At 45.0% G+C, this 20,929-nt stretch overlaps 1 protein-coding gene across 1 annotated transcript; it reads left to right on the forward strand.

Moving 5' to 3' along the window:
• The first annotated feature begins 3,028 nt into the window (after positions 1-3,028).
• BPIFA2 (BPI fold containing family A member 2) lies at positions 3,029-20,900 on the forward strand. The gene is given in 6 exon segments (XM_030830572.2): positions 3,029-3,164; positions 5,684-5,828; positions 6,979-7,086; positions 7,637-7,777; positions 9,991-10,072; positions 20,751-20,900. Coding segments are annotated over 6 exon segments (762 nt in total).
• Positions 20,901-20,929: the final 29 nt, after the last annotated feature.

Raw genomic sequence — 20,929 nt, forward strand, 5'->3', positions numbered from 1 at the left:
TTCCCTTAATATGGCTTCATTCTCTAGTGAGACTTGTCAGATAATTGTATCTAAATTTTTTAAGGACAAAAACAGACCCAGGCAATCTGTGCAGACCCAAAGCCCCCTTTGCTGGTAGTGAGCTCTTTTATCCAGAACAGTAGTTACATGGTCTCCATGATACTGTAAATGTACCCCTTGTGTAGGGACGGAAATGTATGTGTTTTCCTCATATGAGTCTAGCTTATGCTGTCTTGTTCTTGCGTGTGTGCATACATGCATGTGAATGTGCACATGTTCACATGTGTAAGTATGTATGTGCTTGCTCAAGAGTCCCACACACACTGTTGGGATTAGGATCCAGAGGACCTCAGAAAAAAGGGGGGGCATGGTTTCTCTCCACTTTGGTAGATTTAGTCTAGTGTACATCAGACTTGGTATACACTAAGCCTTTAGCAGAAGGGGGCCCTTGAGGTGTGGTAAAGTCCTATCCTCATGTGGGTTGGAGCCAGTGAACCTGCAGAGGAGTGAGCGACCCTGAGAATATGGCTCTGAGAAAGCAGGACCTTTGAGGTGCATGTGTGCCCACCTCCAGGCCCGCCCCCAGGGGACAAGAGTGTCTAGTTAATTTCACCTCAAAGCTCAGCCATGAGAGGCGGCCGACATCCGTGGGAGAAGCTGGCTTTGTCCTGGGTGTGGTCCATGATGAGAAACAGCACCCACAGCAGCCACTGTGACCCCAGGAGGCCACGGCCAGGTGGAGGTGGGGTCTTGGGAGGAGGGAGGGTGAGAAAAGGAAAGAGGCAGGAAGCCTGAGGGAACCATATCCCCATGAGGCAGCCAGACTCAGGTAGAAAGAAAATCTGGGGGAAGAATCATACAAACATGCAACAATGGTCTTTGAACAACAGACTGAGGAAATTTAGAATGACGCACACTCACAGTCACATGAAGTCACACAGGACCTTAGCAGTCATCTGATCAAATTCTTGAGCATCTCTGGTGATGGGGCCTTCGCCACCTTCCCACGTAGTAGGCGGCCTTATAGGATGCCCCAGAGAGAGGCTTGGAGCATTCTACAGACAGGTCAGGGTCTAGGGGACCCATGTGAGAGGAAAGCCCCAGAGTGAGTGTGGTAACAACTGGCTGAGGGCAGAGAACAAAGGAAAAAAGTCAAATTATGATGATTTGCCATAAAGGAAGCCAGCAAGGAGCTGAGATCGGGGAAGGAGGGGAGGGACCACCTCAGGCAGGCAGTCACGGAAGTTCTGAGGTGATGTCAAGAGCCAGAGACAGCTGGGGAGGAAAGTTCTGGGAAGAGGGAATGGTCTGTGCAAAGGCCCAAGGCAGCAAAGAGGCTGTCATCTTTCTAGAACAGAAGGAAGATAGTAGGGGCCAGGGAGGGAGGGGTAGATGAGTTTGGAGAGGCAGTGAGCAGATGATGCAGGCTCTTGTGGGCTGTGGTGAGCACTTTGGGTTTAAGCTGAGAGAACCCTCTGGCTGCTGCATTGAAGGTAGAGGTGTTGGGGGCAAGTGTGCAGAGGGAGACCGAATATTGGGGGTTAATATGGAGGCAGATTTTGTTCACTTCCAGGAGGAACGCTACTGAATAAGTGGAGCAGGCAGGCTTGGGGGGATTGTAGTGAGCAACCCGTCATTGCAAGCACTTGCCCAGAGGCTGGCTCCACAGTGAGGGATGTTGTGGACAGCACTCAGACACCAGAGGAAAGCTGGGAAGAATGACCCCACTGGTCTCTGACCCAGACTCTATGGGTCACAATTCTAGCCCCATCTCTGTTCCTGTCTTACTTGGTGACCTCAAGCTGGTTGCTTTCCCTCTCTGAGCCTGAGTTTCCAAATGAAGACAGAATTAGGCTGGATGATCCCTGTGGGTCCTCCTGCCAGAACATTCTCCAACTCATCAAGTCTATCCATTCTCAGTCTTTACCCCCGCCCCCACCCACAATGGCAACCATCTTGGCAGCTGGAGGCTCTATGCGAACCTGATCTTAGTCTTGGCACAAAGTCCTCTCCATATCCATCCATTCCAGTTCAAGCATCCTCAGTGATCTTTGGGTTGGAAGTCTCTGTGTTCACTCTGGACAGGGGTTATTTTCTTTGGAGTCTCCTTGGATGGCTCTGAAACCAGGGCTTGCTTCCATGGGCAGGCTCCCATCCCATCACCACCAGGAGACTGTGCAGGGGAGCAAGGATTTGGTATTTTCCTCCAAACCTGTGAATGGTGGACTTCCCCATTAATGTCTCCCCACATGGAGGCCTTCAGAAGGTGTTGGGGGCAAGAGGCAAAGGGAAGGGCCACTTGAATTAGCTACTATTTTGAAAATAGGAAATTAAGAAATAGATAGATTATATTAGAAGTATCAAACTGATGAGCAATGCAGTGTCATGATGTGGCACCCTTTTATTTGTTCATACTTTTATTTGGCAAACCTTTATTTTGTTGTACTGTACTAGGTGCAGGCTTTTTACTATGGGTTGGGAATTCAACAGTGAAATAAGTCACAATCCCTCCTCTAAGGAGTTCACAGCATGGTGGGAAAGACAGACAAGTCATCACTAATTGGTACCCAGGACTCCAATCAGAGAATGAAGGCAGCAAAATGGTGGAGTGGGGCCCCCTAAACCTAGACTCTGGGGAGGGGCCTAGATTGGGTTTCATAGAGGACATGATGATGTCTTACTGAAGCTAGAGAGTCAGTAGGAAGTGACTCAGGTAAAAAGGCAAAGAAGAGGGAAATGTTCCAAGCAGAGAAGACAGTATGTGCAAAGGACCTCTGTGTAAAGAGCATTGACTTGGAGTCAAGTGTGACTTGTCATATAGCAGCTCCTCCACTCACTGGCTGTGTATGTCTGGGCAAGTTCCTCTAGCTTTCTGACCTGTGCTGGCCATCTGTAAGAGAGGAGATAACCACATCGATCTTAAAGGACTGTTGAGTGTAAGAGTGATAGGTGCTCATCAAAGATCCCTTTTCTCTACAGGTAATTCTCACTCCTGTTCCTCCCATGACTGTCCAGGTGTCAGGACAAGATGTTTCAGCTTTGGAAACTGATTCTCTTGTGTGGTCTGCTCACTGGGACCTCAGCGTCTCTTCTTGAGGATCTCGGCAATGATGTTGTGAGCAAGCTGAAACCTGTTCTCGATAAAGGACTTGGGACCGTTGACAGTACACTTGGACGTGAATCAGCAAGAGGGATGATCAGTGGCAACTAGGAGCTTGCCTCCTAAACACTATGAATGTATTACCAAAGGCTGCCACCAGGGGCTGCTCTTTTTTAAAAGTGTACAATCTATTCATTTAAAAGAAGTCATTTAAGTGGTAAAAAATGTTACCCCTTCTCACAATTTTGTATATCTAGGGTAAATTATTATTATTTTTTTTTCTGGGTCAAAGGGTACGAACACTTTAATGACTCTCAATACATACTACCGTGCTCCTGCTTTGTATCCACTGTCAAAGGTATTCATCAATTTCATTTTAAACAATGGTACTAATATTATTACATCTTCTATGCCAAGTTAATTGATATAAAAACATACTTTGTTGTTCAATTTGAAGTTTGCTGTAGCCTGAACATTTTCCCCTGTTTGCTTACTTACATTTTGTTGTTTATTTCATTTGCCATAAAGGGGGCATTTATAATATTTTTATACATTAGGATAAACTTTTTATATATTATACATAATAATCCATTGCTCTAACATTTGAGACAAATACTTTTCCTGCTGTTTTCATTTTCACTGTGATTTGTTGGTTCTTTTTTCTTTTTGTTTTTTTAACATCTCCATTGGAGCACAATTGCCCCACAACGGCATGCCAGCCTCTGCTCCACAACAAAGTGAATCAGCCACACATATACACATGTCCCCGCATCTCCCCCCTCCCGCATCTCCCCCTCTCCCAGCCCCCCATCCCACCCCTATAGGCTGCCACAAAGCACCGAGCCGATCCCCCTGCGCCACACGGCTGTCCCCCACCAGCCATCCACTCCACGCCCGGCAGTGCATATATGTCCACGCCACTGTCCCACCTCGTCCCAGCCTACCCCCCCCCCCCCGCATCCCCAAGCCCACCCTCTAGCAGGTCCGCATCCCCACTCCCGTCCTGCCCCCAGGCTCTTCTGATCACTCCTTTTTTTCTTCCTTAGGCGCTGCTCTTTATGGGTGGTTTCCTGAGAGAGGTGGTGATTTGGTTCCTGGTTCATTCATTTTTAATTTTTCTAGAAACAAGCAATGCTTAAATAAATAAAACTTTACATATTATATCACGGTAAATTTTCTAATACATGCATAGGATAAATTCCTAAAAGTGACATTTCAAAAGTTCAAAAGGTATGCACATTTAAAATTATATTGGATATTGACAAATAATCCCCTATGTTAACATTTTCTCCAATAGTCTTTTTTTCTACTCCCTTGACAGCACTGGTATGGAAAACTTAAAGATTTTGCCAGTCTCACAGATGAAAGGTTATAATTCATTTCACTTACCATTTCTCTAATTACGAAAGAATCTACATATTTTAACTCAAATATTTTATTTATATTTTTAGCATATTCTTCTGTTGGGTCATTCAATTAGCTTAGTAATTTGTATTAACTGATTGGAAATTGAGCCCTACTTAGCTTAGGTAGCTTTAAAACTACCTACCTTTCTACTTAAATATATCTCCTTATAATTATGATTTCTTAAAAGAACTTGGTCTGCTTTTCATTTTCTGGAAACATTAGCAGCACACTGACAAACATTCTTTATAGGAGAAACTAACTTCTGTACATGACTGCCTTTCAAACCTTGCCAGGGCTTAGGCAACTTTCAAAGATACAGAAGGGATCCACTCTCCAATTTCATTGCCGATAAAACTGAGCTCAGAAACAGAAGTGTCTGGATCAAGGTCACCTAGTTAGTTACAGGACCAGATGTAGTTTCCATCTCTGTTTGCGTCATTATAACTAGGTAGATAGATACTGTCCATTGCAGAGCCATGTTGCTGTACTATGATTACATATCTTGTCTTGTAGCCTTTTTTTCCTCCTTGAGTGAGTTGTTGCCTTGTTGGTTCTTATTTGAATTATTTTCTGCACATATATTCTTAATTCTTTTCAAATGTGCCATCCTACTTCTGCCATGCCATTTGCTCTATCAAATCCCTCTTTTCTCTGAAGATCCTCCTTTAGGACACTCTGTCCTCCTGCTCCTGTATGAATTATTGCTTTCTAGGCCTGCTGCGAAGCTGTCATCCAGGGACTCCTATTTGCCACTTTCATGAGTTGGAGCCATATTTTTTCCTTGATTCTAGATTTTCCATTTCTTAGTTTATTCTAAGTTTATTTTGTTTGTGTGAGCATCTCATTAGAGCTTCACTACTAGAAGCTGATGTGCAATCAATATCTATTGCCTGGTCACTGGATCGATTGCTTTGTTGACGAATGATGAGTATATCTTAGTGTGAAGGCAGCATGGAAGGAACAAGGTCTCCTTAGCTGTGTGACTTTAGGCCCATTTCTTAACCTTTTGATCCTTTATTTCCTCATCTGAAAGTGCAGACAATAGTAATATCTACTTTATGGGGTTGTTATAAAGATGAAATGAAATAACATAGGCACATGGTCTCATTTAGTATCTGGTGCATAGTAGCTGCTTCGTAAGTTGTGTATCACACTAAATGGAGATTGTTTCTACAGCTATCCTTCAGAAATTGAAGGCTGCCTTGGAGATGCTCCGGGAATCCACATCTTGGCAGGAGGTCCAGCAGAAGATCCAGGAAGCTGAGAACTTGTTGGACAAAGTCCTTTCTAAAATTTTTCAAGTAGTGGAAAAGGTTATGGGGTGAGTCACTGCTTCATGGTAGAAATCTTTGTTCCAGGAAAAGAGAATACATATCTTTAGGGGACGTAAGATTAAGGTCAAAGACAGAAAGGTGAATAAACCTTGTGTGTCCCTGCAGAGCGGAAGCCGTCTGAGGCCAGCTCTACCAGAGTTTGGGTAAATTACAGGCAGGGCTGCAGGGCCTATCTGGGCATCGCATGGGTTTGGGCTTTCTCATTCTGTGATTTCAGGGTCAGGATGAAGGTTCTCTTTACCCTTACCTCTACCTGTTTGCTGGTGCCTAAAGCCACTTTTCCAAGGAAGAAGACTTGTCTTCTCTGAAAATAGCTGAGTATATATAGTCTGAATGCCGTCAGGAGAGAGGAAACCAGAATTCACAATATGTAGGTGGCTCCACACATGAAGTTCTGGAGTCCACCAGTTCTGGGTTCAAATTCTGACTGTACATAAAAGAGAATGAAATAATGCCACTTATAGCGACGTGGATGGACCTAGAGATGAACATACTAAGTGAAGTAAGTCAGAGAAAGGCAAATGTCATACGATATCACTTATATGTGGAATCTAAAATATGACAGAAATGAACTTATTTACAAAACAGAAACAGACTCACCGACCTCGAAAACAAACTTATGGTTACCAAAGGGGAAAGCGCTGTGGGGGGATAAATTAGGAGTTTGGGATTAACATATACACACTACTATATATAAAATAGATAACCCACAAGGACCTCCTGCAGAGCATAGGGAACTCCACTCAATATTTTGTAATTACCTATAAGAGGAAAGAATCTGAAATAAAATATATATCTCTATCTACCTCTATCTATCTCTGTATCTATATCTGAATCACTTTGCGGTGCACCTGAAACCAAGACAACATTGTAAAGCAACTATACTTCAATTAAAAAAAAATTCTGGCTGTGGCATGTATTTACCCTTGGAGTCTTGGGGGAAACCACATTTGTCTGAATCTCAGTATGCCACGCCATCCAATGGAGAGATTCAAACCTCTGAACAGGGCTCTCATGAAGACCAAAGCAGGCAAAGTCAGCGAGGCTCGTATGCGCATCACGATGCTGGCATCGTGAGAAGCGCCCAGCAATGGCTGTCATGAGGAGTGACAAGGGTGAACTGTGGTTTTTGCACAGGTTGAAAATCAGTAATGTCCACATCCTGGATATCAAATCTGAAGTGACTCCTGATGGCAAAGGCGCTAGCCTGAGTATCCCCATCACCACGAACGTCACCCTGACCCTATGAGTAGGCATTAGAATCTGAGGTTTGGGAGAGGCAGTGCGGCATGGCCGATGGATCTCCAATCTGGAATCAGAGACAGAGACAGGAAGATGAGGATGTGTAGAAGAGTCTTTATAAATGAACTGCACTATGATTTCATCATTCATTACCTGTGAGGTCTTGGGATAGTTACTTAACTTCCCTATACCAGGTACCAGTACCAATAATAATACTTTTCCCTCATGGTATTGGTGTAATGATTCAAAGGATCAATCCATGTAAAATAGTTTTTTGGAAACACCTAACACAGAATTTGTGCTCAATAAATGTTAACTATTATTTTTATTTTAATTATCAGTGTGATACTGTATAGAAATATCACATGAACCAAACCCATGTGGCCAGGTGAATAAACTCCTAACGTAAAAAAGTAGATTCCATAAAGAAAATAGACCATATTGACATTATCCATAGACATCCCATATAATGTCCACACAGATGGATGAACTCAAGTGGGCAGTGTGAATGGACTTCTAGACCTCTGTTCACTGTGAATCTTATTTCCTGCAGGCCTCTGTTGGGTGAGCTTGTCGACCTGGGCCTCCAGACTAGTGTCAGCATTGAAACTGATGCCAAGACTGGTGTCTCCACAGTGATCGTGGAAAAATGCACCAACGACCCAGCCAACATCTCACTCACCTTCCCGGACAGGTCAGGCCCACCCATCTCAGCAGAGCAGGGCTCCCAGAGGAGTTGGGACCCCTAGTTTCAACCTTATTCCTGTACCTGGGAGGGAGCATCGTATGGTGAAAAGGAGTTCAGACTCTTGTGTCAAGTTTGCTTTGCCACTAACTTGTGGCTTTGTAACCAATTTAGCCTCTCTAAGCTTCAGTTTTCACATCTGTAAACTGAGGATGATAATAATGCCTAATTCATAGGTACTGTGCTGACCAAATGAGAAAATGCAAGTGTTTAGCATTCAGCCTGGCACATACTAAACTCTCAGTAATAATAATATCCATGCTGACTTTCTGTCTCTTTGTTCTTCCCATTACTGAGACACGAGTGTTGACCTCTCCAAACATAACTGTGAATTTGCCTATTTCACCTTTCAGCTTTATCCGTTTTTGCTTTATACTTTTTGAAGCTCTGTTGTTAGGTGCATGCACATTTAGCATTGCTATATCTTCTTGAAAAACTGACCCTTTTGTTATTATATAATGTCCCTTAATAATAATAAAACAATAATAATAATAAACTGTGTTTACCTTCTTGCCTCCAGTTAGGAGGGAGAAAGAGGAGTAAATACCTAACATGGACTCTAATCTCAGATTTCCCCAAATCATCCTCAACCCACTGGAAAATTCCCAAAATGAGATCTTGGAAACATAATCCTCTCCATTTAAATCACTGATCTCTGGTAACCCACAAAATCTACATCTTAAACTGTGTGCTTGAAAGAGCATGTGTAGCCCAGGGAAGAGGGTGGAGGGAGAAAGGCTGACTCTGGTCATGGCTGAGAGAGGAAAAGTGGTCTGGAACTGAAGGTTGCCTTCAGGGGGAGGGGGGAAGGTTGCCTCTGGCAGGAAACAAGGCTGAGCCATGAGCGAAAGTCAATCCATCCTACCCCAGCAAGGAATCTGATCACACATTGCCTAAAGACCCCCCAAAACCAAAGAAAGGCTCCACGGCCTATTATTGCTTGGAAAGACTGAGGTGTAAGTCCGAATGCCTGAGCCCTGGTAGATACACCCTTGCCCATAGTCCCAGGGAATTCATCCTGCCCTCTGGGTCCCAGTGTCCATATCTGTAAAATGGCATTCCACTCCGCTGCTCCAAATTCTCTCAGGGCTTTTCTCTCCACTTTGGGTGGAATCCCAAGCCCTCCTCAGGGCCATCTAGGCACTGCTTGGTCTGGATCAACCCTCATGTCCCTGTGCTCTCCCCTTTGCCCACTCTGCCCTGGACATGCTAGCTTTTGCTCTGTGCCTCAGACAAACTTCTTCCCACCTCAAAACCTGTGCACGGGCTGCTCTGGCGACATAGAACACCTTTTCCCCCAAGCCATCTCAATGTACGTCTCATTCTTCAGGGTCTAAAACAAAGTTTCTCTTATTCTCTCTTATAAGAATCTACTCTTGCCCTTCTGAGTTCTTGTCACAAGTTTTCATTATATATTTAATTGTATGTTTCCTTCATTTATTCCTTTAGCCAAAAATGTGTTACACATCTGCTATGTGCCAGGCAGCCACAATTCTGAGCTCTGGAGAATGTACTGGTGACAGCAGACAAGGAACCTTTCTCATGGAGCTTATTCTCTGGAGGGAAAGGCAGACAGATGAGCATTCAGTACACTAATAAAGAGCCCACAAGGAAAGTGTCACATTGCAATGATCCCTGTGCAGAGCAGCACACTTAACAGAGCACTATGATACAAAGCCCTCCCTTAGACAAGCAGTCACGGAGGGCTGCTCTGAGGAGGTGACAGTTATGCTGAGAGCTGCAGGTGGGAAGGAGCCAGACTTAGCCAAACTTGTTTAATATACTATTTAGGTACCAGTTTAGGAGGTGCTTGTGCTTTGCTCATCCCTGTGTCCCCAGTCTCGCTTGGTTTCTGGCACATAGTTGGTGCTCTATAGATATGTATTGAATGAATGAATGAATGGATAGATGGATAGATGGATGGATGGTTAGATGAATGGATGGATGGATGAATGGATAAGGTCTCAGGGTTGTGATGAGACTCATGGGGTATTGGGGTGAGCTGCTGATCAGACATGGGGCTCTAAGTGATGATACCCCTGGATAGAGGCTCAAGTCACCTGACTTCAAGGTGCTCCACCATCTTCCACCCTCTTCCCACTTCTCCTGCTTGGCTGCTCTGCCAACTTCACTGAGTTTTATCAGTTTCCTCCCTTTTCCAGCCCCATTGGACTGGTCAATGAAGCTGTGAACACTGTGGTCAAACTCATGAGAAAGACAGTGTCCCTTGTGGTGCAGTAAGAGGTGAGTTCCCAACTTCTGCGGGCCCAGAGCCAGGCCTGCTGGGGGACAGGTGTGACATTCCCTGGCCTGGCAGCGGGAGGAGGGGAGCAGGGGCCTGACATTAGCTGAAATCACTGGGTCCCACATTTGAACCATTTGCCATACCCATGTACTGCCAGTAGACCTTCTAGCTAATATTTTCTTTAATCAACACAATTTTACTTAAATTTATTGAAATACATTTATTTTTAAAAGGAAACTTTATATCACTATCATAAATAGAAATTAATATCACATCATATAATTAAAAAATAAGCACAGAAGAAGTAGAACTGTCACTGTTTGCAGATGACATGATGCTATACATAGAGAATCTTAAAGATGCTACCAGAAAACTACTAGAGCTAATCAATGAATTTGGTAGAGTAGCAGGATACAAAATTAATGCACAGAAATCTCTTGTATTCCTATAAACTAATGATGAAAAATCTGAAAGAGAAATTAAGGAAACACTCCCATTTACCATTGCAACAAAAAGAATAAAATACCTAGGAATAAACCTACCTAAGGAGACAAAAGACCTGTATGCAGAAAACTATAAGACACTGATGAAAGAAATTAAAGATGATACAAACAGATGGCGAGATATACCATGTTCTTGGATTAGAAGAATCAACATTGTGAAAATGACTATATTACCCAAAGCAATATACAGGTTCAGTGCAGTCCCTATCAAACTACCAATGGCATTTTTCACAGAACTAGAACAAAAAATTGCACAATTTGTATGGAAACACAAAAGACCCCAAATAGCCAAAGCAATCTTGAGAAAGGAAAACAGAGCTGGAGGAATCAGACTCCTGGACTTCAGACTATACTACAAACCTACAGTAATTAAGACAGTATGGTACTGGCACAAAAACAGAAATATAGATCAATGGAACAGGGTAGAAAGCCCACGCACATATGGTCACCTTACCTTTGATAAAGGAGGCAAGAGTATACAATGGAGAAAAGACAGCCTCTTCAATAAGTGGTGCTGGGAAAAAAGGACAGATACAGGTAAAACAATGAAATTAGAACACTTCCTAACACCATACACAAAAATAAACTCAAAATGGATTAAAGACCTAAATGTAAGGCCAGACACTATAAAACTCTTAGAGGAAAACATAGGCATAACGCTCTATGACATAAATCACAGCAAGATCCTTTTTGACCCACCTCCTAGAGAAATGGAAAGCAGAAACTAACACACCATTGTAAAGCAATTATACCCCAATAAAGATGTTAAAAAATAAATAAATAAAAATAAAAAAAATAAATAAATAAACAAATGGGACCTAATGAAACTTAAAAGCTTTTGCACAGCAAAGGAAACCATAAACAAGACAAAAAGACAACCCTCAGCATGGGAGAAAATATTTACAAATGAAGCAATTGACAAAGGATTAATCTCCAAAATATACAAGCAGCTCATGCAGCTCAATATCAAAAAAACAAACAACCCAATCCAAAAATGGGCAGAAGACCTAAATAGACATTTCTCCAAAGAAGATACACAGATGGCCAACAAACACATGCAAGGATGCTTGACATCACTAATCATTAGAGAAATGCAAATCAAAACTACAATGAGGTATCACCTCACACCAGTCAGAATGGCCATCATCAAAAAATCTACAAACCATAAATGCTGGAGAGGGTGTGGAGAAAAGGGAACCCTCTCGCACTGTTGGTGGGGATGTGAATTGGTACAGCCACTATGGAGAACAGTATGGAGGTTCCTTAAAAAACTAAAAATAGGGCTTCCCTGGTGGCGCAGTGGTTGAGGGTCCGCCTGCCAATGCAGGGGACGCAGGCTCGTGTCCCGGTCCAGGAGGATCCCGCATGCCGTGGAGCGGCTGGGCCCATGGGCCATGGCCGCTGGGCCTGCGCGTCCAGAGCCTGTGCTCCGGAGCGGGAGGGGCCACAACAGTGAGAGGCCCGCGTACTGACAAAAAAAAAAAACTAACTAAAAATAGAACTACCATATGACCCAGCAATCCCACTACTGGGCATAAACCCTGAGAAAACCATAACAGTGTGGTACTCAAAAAGAGTCATGTACCGCAGTGTTCACTGCAGCACTATTTCCAATAGCCAGGACATGGAAGCAACCTAAGTGTCCATCAGCAGATGAATGGATAAAGATGTGGCACATATATACAATGGAATATTACCCAGCCATAAAAAGAAACGAAATTGAGTTATTTGTAGTGAGGTGGATGGGCCTAGAGTCTGTCATACAGAGTGAAGTAAGTCAGAAAGAGAAAAATCAATGCTGTACGTTAACACATATATATGGAATCTAAAAAAAAAAAAAAAGGTTCTAATGAACCTAGGGATAGGACAGGAATAAACACACAGATGTGGAGAATGGACTTGAGGACACAGGGAGGGGGAAGGGTAAGCTGGGACGAAGCGAGAGAGTAACACTGACATACATACACTACCAAATGTAAAATAGATAGCTCGTGGGAAGCAGCTGCGTAGCACAGGGAGATCAGCTCGGTGCTTTGCGACCACCTAGAGGGGTGGGATAAGGAGGGTGGGAGGGAGACACAAGAGGGAGGGGATATGGGGATATACGTATGCATATAGCTGATTCACTTTGTTATACAGCAGAAACTAACGCAACACTGTAAAGCAATTATATTCCAATAAATATGCTAAAAAAGAAGATTCATACCCTTTGTATATGTCTCAGTCCATTCGGGCCACTATGACAAGATACCATAGACTGGGTGGCATGTAAATAACAGAAATTTATTTCTCACAGTTCTGCAGACTGGGAAGCCCGAGATCAAGGAAACGGCAGATTCAGGGTCTGCTGAGGCTTCGCTTCCTGGTTCATAGATGGCCATCTTTTGCTCTGGGGTCTCCTTTATAAGGGCACTCATCCTGCAAACTTCATGATCTAATCAACTCCCAAAGGCCCCACGTCCAAATGCCATCACATTGAGGGTTAGGTTTCAACATACGAATTTCAGGGGGACACAAAAATTCCATTTATAACAGTATTCACTCACATTGTCCATGCACGTGCCTTTTCCCCAGACCCATCCAATATCCCTGATCATCCAATATTGTTCCTTCCAGTCCTTTTGACCAAGGAGTCCTTCATCACTGCCCACAAGCCCACGTCTAGCCTCACCTCAGGCCACTTCTCTCTCTGCACAGAGTAGATGACAGACGCACTGCCCAAAGCTCTGCCCAGAGAGATGATTTGGTCCCCTTTTTGGGCCCCTCACGAGTGGAGCTGTAGTGCCGCAGCAGACCATTGTCTTCTTACACCAGCATACCAAGCTGACCCATCCATGAATCAAATTCCAGATTTTTTCTCCTCTGTCGGCTGGTCAGAGGAAACCTCCATGAGGCCATAGATGTTAGTTGAGGAAGAGGTGCCAGTGCAACAGTGAAGGGTGACATGGCGTCTGGGCCACCTGCTTGTGCACCTTATTTGTGCCCTCTGAACTGCTCAGGCCTAATCCTGGATATGACATTTCCAATGTATGCTGGGTTGCTCCTGGGCCCACCTGACATTTGGGCTTATTTTCTGGGTCTGGCTGTACCCAACTCATGAGAAGCAGTTCTGTCCTCATGGTTATTTGATAGCCATGGTCAGACACAAGTGTCTACCTACCAGGTGCTGGTATCAAGCTAGGCACTATTTTCCAAATGATGTATAGTTCTCTGCAGCAGATGGCATGGCTTTGTTCTAGAACTCCAAGGGGTATGTGCTGTGATTTTTCTACTGGGGCTTGACAAAGGCTCCACATGTTACTATTTCCTATCACAAATGCTTCCTATCACAAATACACGGAATTTACTACTTTGCTTTGGTTTTGCTTTGTTTTGTTTCACAGTTATTTTAGCTATTCTAAGTCCTTAACATTTCCATGCGAATTTTAAGAATCACCTTATCAATTTCTACAAAATCTTGCAGGGATTTTTATGGGTATTTCATTGAGTCCATAGATCAATTTGGAGGAGAAAAGACTTCTTAACAATATTGAGTCTTCCAAAAGAATATATCTCTCCATTTATTTAGACCTTTAAAAATTCCTCTCAGCAGTATTTTGTAGTTTTCAGTGTACAGATCTTATACATCCTTTGTCATATTATTCCAAAGTATTTAATATTTTTTATGTTATCAATATGGCATTGTTTTAATTTCAATTTTCAATTGTTCATGGCTAGTATATAGAAATGTAATTGACTTTGTTTCTCGATCTTGTATCCTGTAATTTTGCTAAACTCACATGTTAGTACTAGTAACTTTTTTGTAGAGTTCATCAAACTTTCTATGTAGATGGTCATATCATCTGTGAATAAATATAGTTTATGTCTGTCTTTCCAATCCAGGTTTTAATTTCCTTTTCTTATCTAGGTAGAACCTCCAGAACAATGTTGAATAGAAGTGAGAGCAGACATCCTTGTCTTGTTCCTGAAACTAGAGGGCAAACATTCAGTCTTTTACTATTAACTATGATGTTAGTTGTAGGTTTTGTGTAGATGCCCTTTATCAGGTTGAGGAAGCTCTCTTCTATTCCTAGCTTGATGAAAGTTTTTAATCAAAGTTAGATGTTGGAGATCTATCAAATGCTTTTTCTGCATCTATTGAGATGAGCAAGCAATTTTTTTTAGTTTGTTAATATGATAATTTTCAAATGCTAAACCAACTTTTCATTCTTGAGATAAACCCCCATATAGTCATGATGTATTATCCTTTTTATACATTGCCATATTTAAATCACTGAAATTTTGAGGGTGTTTGTCACTGTGTTCATAATGAATATTGGTCTGTATTGGTCTTAGTTTGGTTTTGGTAGTAGGGTAAGGCTGGCCTCACAGAAGAACTTGATAAGTATTCCCTTCTCTTCAACTTTCTGGAATAACTTTGGTATAATGTGGTGTTTGGTGATGACACCATATCGGCCTAGATCTTTCTGTGTGATAAGGATTTTTCTACAAATCCAATTTCTGTAACAGATACAGAGCTTTTCAGATCATCTATTTCTTCTTAAGAAGCTTTGGTAGTTTGTGTCTTTCAAGGAATTTGTTCCTTTTGTCTAAGGTATAGAACTTATTGCCATAAAGCTACTCATAATATTTCCTTATTATCCTTTTAATACCTGTAAAGTCTGTAATGCTGTCACCCCTCTCATTCCTGATATTGGTCATTTGTGTCTTCTCTCTCTCTTTCCTAATCTCCCTACCTAGAGTTTTTTCAATTTTATTTATCTTCTAAGAGAAACAGGTTTTGATTTTGTTGGTTTTCTCTATTGGTTTTCCGTGTTTATTTCATTAGTTTCTACTTTGATCTTTATTACTTCCTTGCTTCTAATTGCTTTGGGTTTAGTTGACTTTTTCTAATTTCTTACAAGGATGCCAAGTCTGATGTGTGTGGTAAGGACCCAAGCGAATTCCCTCCTTTCCACTGGCTGACATTTAAGGCTGACATTGTGGCCCTGAATGGCTGGTCCTTGTGGATGACCCGCCTTCCCCCTTTCCTCCTGAGAACACCTCTGCTAGGCAGGACCCTGAGCTGGATGGAGCCAGCTTCTGCCCCCTTGTGGTCCAGAGTGTTCACGGTTGTGGTGAGACCTGCAGTCTTCACTCCCCTGGAGCATCAACTCCAGCTCATTGAAAATCTTTGATATTTGCCATGCGTGTCCTATGGGGTCTTTAGCGGCCTCTGTAGAATTACAAGAGGAAATGCCACTGGACAAGGCAGGCTCACAGGGCCTGGGACGAAGGGCGAGGACTGTGAGTGAATTTATCCAGAGACAAGGTAGAGCCTACTAGAGCCAGACACCCCCACACTTACAGGTGTGGGTCCTTGGGCAAGTGACCCCATCTCTCTGTGTCTCAGGCTTTGCATCTGTGAAATGGGGCAGTAACAATGCAAGCCTCGAGGGTTATTGGGAGGACTGATTAATTACTTTAATGAACCTACAAAGAATGCTTAGAGCAGAGGCTGGCCCACAGTCAGGCTCGATGAGTCTGCTCTTGTTACTCTTCCTGCCTCTCCTTGCAATGCCTGTGGGAGCTGTGGGCTGGTGTTGGGGGGCAGAGTGGGGTGTGGGATGGGGAGGTTGATGGGGAATGAGTCACAGCTCCTCTGATGTTCCTCCTGTGGGCCTGGCTGCCTGGCTCCTGCCCCAGCCCCATCTCACCCAGCTGGGTGACTTTAGGGATTTTACTCAACCTCTCTGTGCCTCTGCAAAGGGAGGCCAATAATAACGGTGCCTAGCTCAGAGGGCTGTGTGGAGGATTAAATAAGCGATTACAAGCAAAGCGCTTAGACTGCCCCTCAAGCACAGTTAGTGCTCAACAAATGTTTACTAGTATCATCACTCTTATTTCAGCTAAGGGGGCCTCGTGCTCCATGTACAGCGGGATTGCCCAGAAGCTTATCCCCAGGTCCCACTTCCAGGAAGACTCTGACTTCATTGCTCAGGGGTGGCCTAGGAATCTGCATTTTTACAAGCTTCACCCATTCCCCCCAAAAGTACTACAATGCTCCCAGAAACCCAAGCTCTTCCACTTTCCTGTCCCCCTCTCCAGGCCACCCCAGAACCCACAAGAGTCACCATCATCACCTTTTGTCAAACCTAATATTCCACTCAGAAAGGACCCTGCCCCCACTTTTAGGGAAATTTGACTTTGGGTTAAAGTTCCAGTATCTAGTCTTCCATGACTGTAAAATGTGTCCATTTCTACAAAGAACGGGATACATGAATAATAGATCCTGTTCCTTAGACGAGTGATTCTCTGGGCTATTCCAGACCCTACTGATTCAGGTGCAGGAATCTGCATGTTACTCACCCCCTCTACTGCCCCCTGGAGTGTGAGGACCTCTGCTTTGGGGAACCTAGAACTGCCTTAGAGCCCGAGGAGAGGAGGAAGTGGCCACTCCCAATGGCCATGGGAGGACGCTCATGAACAAAAGCCTGCACCGCCCTCGTTCTGCCAGGGGAGGTGGCTGTCTCCTTACACCCCTGGGTGTCCCTCCCTGGAGCCATGGACGTGAGCCAGGGCCTCTTCGGGGCACATGGCTGCTGATTTCTCACCCCCGGTCCCATCCACACCTAGTTCCTTTGTTCCTCCAACCTGCTGACTCTTTGCCCACGCCAGGGACTTTCCCTGCGGTTCCACCTGTCAGGTGTGCCCCCCTACACCTGCACCCAAGGCCAGCTCCAACTCCTCCTGGGCCCAGCTCAGATGTCACCTCTCTGGAGACCTCCCCTAACCCTTTTCTAAAGTGGCCTCCCTGCAATTCCCAATTTCACCTCACTTTTCCCCCCCTCAATACAATTTGTAATTATTTCACGTATTGTTCTCGTTCTCTCACCAGACCATAAGCTGCTGCAGAAGCAGGGATTCTGTTGTTGCCCAGGGCCAAGCACAGTGCCTGGCACATAGTGGGCCCACAGGGGATATTGGTTGACTGGACAAGTGAATGCTCCTCCAAGTCAAACTCCTGGAAAGCCAATTACCCAGAGGAGCAGGGGTTTTAGCCAGTGTGAGTGGGCACACCTTAAGAGGACCACAGAAATCCTGCTACTGTGAGCACCATTTTTAAACCAGGTACATATATGTTTATCATCACAAACCCAAGTTTTCATCACATTTTCAAAATGCCTCCCAAAAATGTAAAGAAGCTTGTTCTAAGGTAAGTTCTTTGAAATAGTACAGGAGATTGCTAATGGGTGAGGTTTGGGGTGTCTAGCATCTCCCTCTCCCAAAGGAAATAGCATCTCACCACTCTGGGGTGGCAGCCCCTCAGGCTCATGTCCCCTCATGTGTGGCTGGAGGGTGCAATGAGATCCCACACGGAGCAGGCTTAGCACAGTGAATGAGGCCACCAGGTAAGTATCGGCATCACCAACCTGAGAAGCAGCTGCTTACACGGGAGCAGAGCATCCCTCCAGGGCGCTCCTCTCTGGGAGCACCAGTGGCGGACAGGGCCGGGAAAACACCCAGCTAACTTGTAGCCTTTCTTTTAAATAGCTGCTCAAGCTCTACCTCCTCAGGGACGTCTTTTCTCTGCTTACCCCGATCCCCAACTATCAGGTCTCCCCTCACTGCGCCCTTGCTTAACTCCCCCCGCCCCCCACCTCTGCTCCGCAGCAGAGCCATGCTTCATAACCACATGCTCCTGGCAGGGAGAGATGCAGACGCGTGTGAGCTCCAGGAGGACGAGGAACCTGCCTGGCTGCTCAGAGCCCATGGTGCCTGACACTTAGCCCTCACTGTCTTTAGCTGCTTTATTTGTTTTTTTCATTTTTTTTTTGTTTTGGGCTGCGTGGGGTCTTCGTTGCGGTGCGCAGGCTTCTCACTGCAGTGGTTTCTCTTGTTGTGGAGCATGGGCTCTAGGCGCGCGGGCTTCGGTAGTTGTGGCACGTGGGCTTGGTAGTTGTGGCTCGTGGGCTCTAGACCGCAGCCTCAGTGGTTATGGCGCATGGGCTTAGCTGCTCCGCGACATGTAGGATCTTCCCAGACCAGGGCTCGAACCCGTGTCCCCTGCCTTGGCAGGCGGATTCTTCACCACTGGGCCACCAGGGAAGTCCCACTTTATTTGTTTGTTGAATGAACAAGAGCAAAGCCCACCATCTGATTGGACGTCTGCAAGCTCCCTCCAGGCACTAAAACCATCACAGCACCCCCAGTTGTAATTCCTGCTAGAATTGCCAAAACAGCCGTACACTCATTTGCGGATGTGCTCAGGAGAGGTGGCTCCTTGACAGGTTGTGCACTTTCAGTGTCCTGGGCACCATCTCTAGGCTAATCATACTTGGTGTCGTTCACTCCACCAGCTTCCCTTGTTTACAGGTAACGAAGCTGAGGCTCAGAGAGGTGAGAGTGACAATGACAGCAATCATAGCAACAAGGTTTTTGAGCATTGCTATGCATGATTCTCTTTAAGTCTCACTACAGCCCCACACTATTATCCAGACTCAGGGTGCAAATCCTGGCTTTCCCTCCTGAGTCTGCCAGGAGGGAAAGCCAGGATTTGCACCCTGGTCTGTGTGACTCAGAATCCCACGCTCTTAACCGCGTGTGATTATACATTAAGCTGTCTTCAAATCCGGGGCTCACCCATGAGCCGTGCTTCCTGCTCCCTTGTCATGCACCAGAACCATAAATCTACACCCTACACGTCATCGTTTCTTTACACTCAGTGGCCCTGAGAACCACAGCCTGTGATGAGGTGGGGCTGACAACCCCCCCACCCCCAGTTCAGCTCTCCAAAGAGCCAAGGACAACAGTGACCACTCTTCTCCAATTTTCTTGACAAAAAAAATAACAAAATCCCTACTGGTTACACAAGACCAGGAAGACTAGAAAAGTACATTTAAAGTAACTGATATTCTACAAACATTCCCAAGGGGGGCATGAACACTGAGAGAGGACCTCAGATCGGGAAAGCCATCACCCTGAACTAATGCTTTTGATTTACGAGACCAGAAGTGAAGTGTCCAAGGATGGCCCAGGGCTTCTGGGAAATTCGCACAGGACCCTGCATGTCCCCCGCATCTTGGGGGGAGAGGACAAGAAGGGGAAAGAGCCTTTGTCTCAGAGCTCACGGCAGCTGAATTGTCGGGCCCAGACTTCCAAGGTCTGTGCAGCTGCAGGAGAGCAGAGGAGGGACAGAGTGGTAGGAGGTGAGATCAGAGAGGACACCAGAGACCCTGCAGGCTCTGAGAGGCATTGCACAGATTTCAGCTTTCGCTCTGTGTGCGGTGGGAAATTTTGGAGGGTTTTGAGCAGAGGAGTGCCATGGTCTGATTTATGTCTTAAAATGATTTCTCAGGCAGCCATATGCAAAAGAGATTGTAGTTGGGCCAGGGAAGAAGCTAGGACACCAGGTAGGACACCCCTGCGATAACTCAGGCCAAGATGATGGCAGCTGAGGAGGAGTGGTTAGATGTGGTCAGATCCTGGAAGTGTTGACAGGACTTCCTGACAGATGGGTCATGGGAGATGAGGAAAGAGGAGTGAGTCGAGGGGGACTCCAAGGGCTGTGGCTGGAGCAACTGGGTGGATTGGGATGCCACGTCTTGAGATGGTGAGGAGAGGGGATTTGAACTGAATTCTTAATGACCCTCCAACCCAGAGCAACAAGATAAACCTAATGCTTTGGCTTCAAGGCTCTCTGTCCCCTCCTTGTAAATCTTATCCACAAACCATCCATCCGTCCAATTATTCATTCATTCATTTGTATCACTTAATAAAAATCACTGGTAACTACCATGTGGTAAACATGGGAGGCACTGGACACAGGAGGATTAATTAAATTCATACCCTGCGCTCCAGAAACATATAATTTAGTGGGGGATTCAGAGACCAGCCATCCTGTTTTATGTATTCAGTCATCTGGTCCCTCAACAATCATCAGCACTTAATTTCTCACAAGCAAGCATTGCGATAGGCATTGCAGATGATCCTGCCCTTAAGAAAGTCCTAGTCCAATTGGAAAGCCTGAGATTAACCATCCTTGCCCATTCATTCATTCATTCATTCACCACAGTCACCGACATCCACCTTGTGCTGGTCTGGGAGAGGTTTCCCACTGGATGACCCAACAGTGGGGTCTACCGGGTGTCTCTAAGCAACAAGGCTTCCGTCTGGATCCCTGGCCTCCCCACAGGGTTCCACCTGCTGCCCTCACCATGTGAGCAAGCCCCAGTGGCAGCTGCCAGAGCCCATCACGACACCTCCCCACAGCATGCTGGGGGCTAACTTCGGTCCATCCATCCAGGTGGCCACCCTTGCAGCCACCCACGTGGGTACCATCTGACCTTTCTTAATACCCACAGGTCCAAGAAC

The sequence above is a fragment of the Globicephala melas genome, chromosome 15, assembly GCF_963455315.2.
Source record: "Globicephala melas chromosome 15, mGloMel1.2, whole genome shotgun sequence".
NCBI lineage: Eukaryota > Metazoa > Chordata > Mammalia > Artiodactyla > Delphinidae > Globicephala > Globicephala melas.